This window comes from Pangasianodon hypophthalmus, chromosome 26 (genome assembly GCF_027358585.1).
Source record: "Pangasianodon hypophthalmus isolate fPanHyp1 chromosome 26, fPanHyp1.pri, whole genome shotgun sequence".
Classification (NCBI taxonomy): domain Eukaryota; kingdom Metazoa; phylum Chordata; class Actinopteri; order Siluriformes; family Pangasiidae; genus Pangasianodon; species Pangasianodon hypophthalmus.
Window position 1 is genome coordinate 18,192,596 of NC_069735.1, and position 4,058 is coordinate 18,196,653.

General features: G+C 37.5%; 1 protein-coding gene across 2 annotated transcripts in view; it reads right to left on the reverse strand.

The window, feature by feature from the left end:
• Nucleotides 1-232: 232 nt before the first annotated feature.
• LOC113526629 (basement membrane-specific heparan sulfate proteoglycan core protein) overlaps nucleotides 233-4,058 on the reverse strand; it is a 17,198-nt gene continuing 13,372 nt past the window's right edge. Inside the window, exons 8-9 of one of the 2 annotated variants that reach the window (XM_034300117.2) lie at nucleotides 2,924-3,201; nucleotides 233-546 (exon numbers count right to left, since the gene is read on the reverse strand). In XM_034300117.2, the coding sequence (XP_034156008.2) occupies nucleotides 538-546; nucleotides 2,924-3,201 (287 nt within the window). In that variant the 3' untranslated portion in view covers nucleotides 233-537. The remainder of the gene's footprint in view (nucleotides 547-2,923; nucleotides 3,202-4,058) is intronic. The other variant, XM_034300118.2, reaches the window with a different exon arrangement.

Genomic DNA, 4,058 nt, shown 5'->3' on the forward strand with positions numbered 1-4,058 from the left:
TCCGATTCATTATAACTCAACATCGTCTTTCTACAAGGAGAGACTCAGGCGCTAGGTCATGTAGCTACTTCATGAAGAACTGGCTGGAAAATTGTTCAGAAATGTTCAGAAATGTTTATAATGGTGTGAGATAAGACTCGAGTTGATTACATTCCAGCGCATGGCAAACACCAGCTAAAGTTACAACCAGGAGAGTTTTAAAATGAAATATAAACACACAGTGAGGTCAGTATGTGGCCATATGATAAATTTATTATGTGTTTATTAAACACTAAAGAGTGTAAAGTGCCGGAATGTTCTACAGTTTGGCCAGTTTACTATGTTAAAGTGTAACTCGGATCGTAAACACACAGCGAGCCAATACTCTGTGACGTGTTTGATGCGTGTTACGAACAAGCTGTTTGGATTAAATCGTAAAAGTAGAAAAGTTATTACATGCTGTCATTTATAAAGGCTGGTGCGCTGTGTTGTTGTATTTGTATCCAGAGATTATTGCTGTCCTCGTGCGCTCACGTCATCGACGTCAGAGGAGATCAGTCATTTACGCTTTAGGACAGAAAGAGAGAGACAAAGTGAATTACTGTTACTGTAATTACAACTTGTAACTCTTAAAACACTTGATAACAATGTACAGTACTGTGCAAAAGTCTTGGCACCCCCCCCCCCCCCCCCCCCCCCCCCCCCCTTTTTTTTTTTAGTACAAACTTTGTTACTGATGTTTATTTTCTGACTTCTACATTATTGATTCAGTAAAAAAACATTTTAGATTCCAAACAATGTTACAGAAAAATGTTTGTATGTCAGTAAAGAAAGCAGCAGATTCCATAAGAGACACTTTTCAGATAAAAACATAATGAAGGCTGCTGGGTTTCGCTGCAGAAATAAGAAGCGAGTCGACAGTCAAAGTCTCCAGAAGAACTGTGGCTGCTTCTGCAAGATGCTCAGTAACACTTCCAGCTCATTTCCTTATAAAACTGCACACACTGCACCTCAGATACTGCTTTATTTATTTAAAGTGAAGGATCGTCACATTAAACACTGACTTTGTTTCATTTATTACTGTTTACTGCTCTTTATAGGATTTTTTAAAATGTAGAAATACATTATTATGTAGAAATTTCATTATTTTATCAATATTCAGTCTTTTGTTTCTTTGCATGTGCCTAAGCCATTTGCACAGTACTGTATAATAATATTAATACAAGATTCATTTATTACTGTTTACTGCTCTTTATAGGATTTTTTAATGTAGAAACATTTAATTTCATTATTTTTGAAGGCGTCTTTACTCTACAGCATTTCTTTACATGTGCCTAAGACTTTTGCACAGAACAGTATATTTAGTCAAGTTTTCTTTAAAAACTACTTTAAAATAATATTTTAACTGCAACATCACAAAAATACAAGAGTAAAAGTAGATTAAAAACATTACATACAAAACAGCAGGTTGTTTTCTTCAGTTAAACTCTTTCATACAAAAATCACTTACATTACAAATATAAATAAATATAAAATATTAAAAGTATATAAAATATTAAAGTATAAAATATAGCTATAATAAAATAATCCTAATACAGAACATGTTAATGTTATATTTGTTACTGGATTGGATCAAATTTCAGAGAAAATAATTTTCTCCCATGTCTGATCCACCGTTTTTGCAGGAACGGGCCCGATACTGATCCTGAGAATCGGATCAGCGCCATCTATATAACGCTTAGCAATGTTTTTAGCATGCTAGCAACACAACCTCACTGCTTTAGCATTGTTGCACTTCAGCGTAGCCTGAGCTTCACTACACCAGCGACATGGTACATTTCCAATGATCATCAGATTTTAAATCTGCTAGAAGCAAATCGCTGACCTCAGCAGAGACAGAGACAGAGCTAGCATTAGCATGGTGTTTTGGGAAAGCTGAAAGTTTTTTAAATCCAATTGAGCAGCTGCACAGTGATAATGTACCACATTTAATCTGCTTAGTCATGCTACATTTCCTAATGTGTGAGGGGCTGGATGGAGGGAGTGGAACTGAAACGGTGGTGTTTCTTTAGGGGTTAAGTCTCACAGAAGATCCCAAACATCACGTACAGTGGCTGTAGGCGAATTTCCAACCAAAAAAATGATTGTTTTGGTTATTATAAATGGTTCAAATTAATTAAAATATTCTAACAAGAAGCAACACGATGTCGTGGATGTTCCCTCAGGGCGTGGGAGTGTAACACGTGAGCTGGGAAGTGTTTACCAGGAAACTTTTTTCCCTCAACAGGAACATGCTTGATGAATCCATTTCCTTTGTATTTTTTTTTACATCCAGTTTCTTTAGAACCAGGGCAGTTAACAGCTGTAAGTGCTATAAGCAGTCAGGATTTTCATCTATTTTGGTGAGAAGAAACAGTGAGGCTCTGGTTGTTACCATCGTTCATGCTTCTGGCCTTCTAACCTGTAACTTTAAAGGTATTATTGCTCTGAAGCTGAGGGTGGTGTTCCAAGTAAGATGCGGCTTACAGACAACTATTACAACAACTAGTATTAAAACTCAGCTTGCTAACCAGTTAGCAACTAATTAGCCTGAAAACTAGCCAATTTGCTACCTAGACGACACTCACATTGGAGAAGATCGAGTAATAAATGTTAAAGGAAACAGTTTTAGGTTTGTTTTTTTTTGTAGAAACAGCTTCAACTTCCATTTTTCAGTAGTTTAGAAAATAAAGCCGTACCAGCTCACAAAGAAAGTTATGCTCCAGGTGTGTACTGAAAGACAGGAGTGGAAAGTGGCCATGGAGAAAGTGTGACAGTCACTAGGAAAGTTCCAGAAACCTGTTCCTGTCACCTTTTTCCCTTTTTCTTATCAACGCCACATGTATCTCAGACACATTTTGAGGACTTTTTTGCATTCCCAGTTCTTGAATAACGCAGCACGTACCCCTGCCTCACCTCTGACGGTGACGGTGACGAACGTCTCGCTGTTGCCCACGTGATTGGTGGCCATGCATTTGTACGTCCCGCTGTCAGTCACTTTGAGCTGAGCGATCGTCAGCACGCCTTCCTTGGTGATCTTTGCCCCTGAAGACATCGCAGCCCCGCCCACACGTGTCCAGCGGTAGGTGATTGGGTGAGAGCCATGGGCGATGCACTGCACACGCATAGAGTCGCCTCGACGAGCAGTCACACGATCAGGAATGGTGGTGGCGTAGGGCAGAGCTACAACACAAGAAAGATTTTTAAAAAATGGAGCCATATTTTGGCTCGTCATGTTGAGAAAATTTCACGCGTATGGTCCGCATTTTTCAAAACGCAGCTTTTCAATAAAACTCCTCTGTCCTGAAGATGTCGAAAAACTTCAAGTTACAGCTTTCCCACTGACTGTTACAAAGCGCTGACACTGGAGACTCCTTCCATAAACGTTACATAAACGTCTCCTTACAGAAAACCTCACAAGGATTACACGCTGTTTATTAGTTACTATAGAAACAATAACGCATTAGAACGAGCGCATTGATTATGAATAAACCTGTGATGTGATTATTACAGTGTGTTTATACTGCAGTAACTCAGAGTTTGATCCACAGGCTCTTAGTGGTCAACAAATCCAAAGTCCAGACGCTGACTGAGGTTCAGCTGATAAGTCGAAATTCTTTGAAAAGCTCAGGGGAGCGATTACATTTTAATGTTTAGTCTGATTTTATAATGTTGCACTTTTAATGTTTAATCTGGTTTCTGTTCAGAACCCCAGTGACCCCCTAATGTGCTGACTCAGCATCTGTTACCTAAAGGAAAATATAATAAATCTCATTCAACACTACAGTGAAAACTTTACAGGCATAATCTAACATCAGGGAAATAATAATAATAATAATAATAATAATAATAATAATAATATTAATAATAATAATAATAATAATAATAATAATATTAATAATAATAATAATACATGCCTACACACAATTATTTGACGGTTCTTATTCTAACTTATTCTAAGTTCTTAGAATCATTACAGGATTTTATGTAAATACATGTGTGTGTCTGTGTGTGTGTGTGAGAGAGAGAGAGAATAAGAT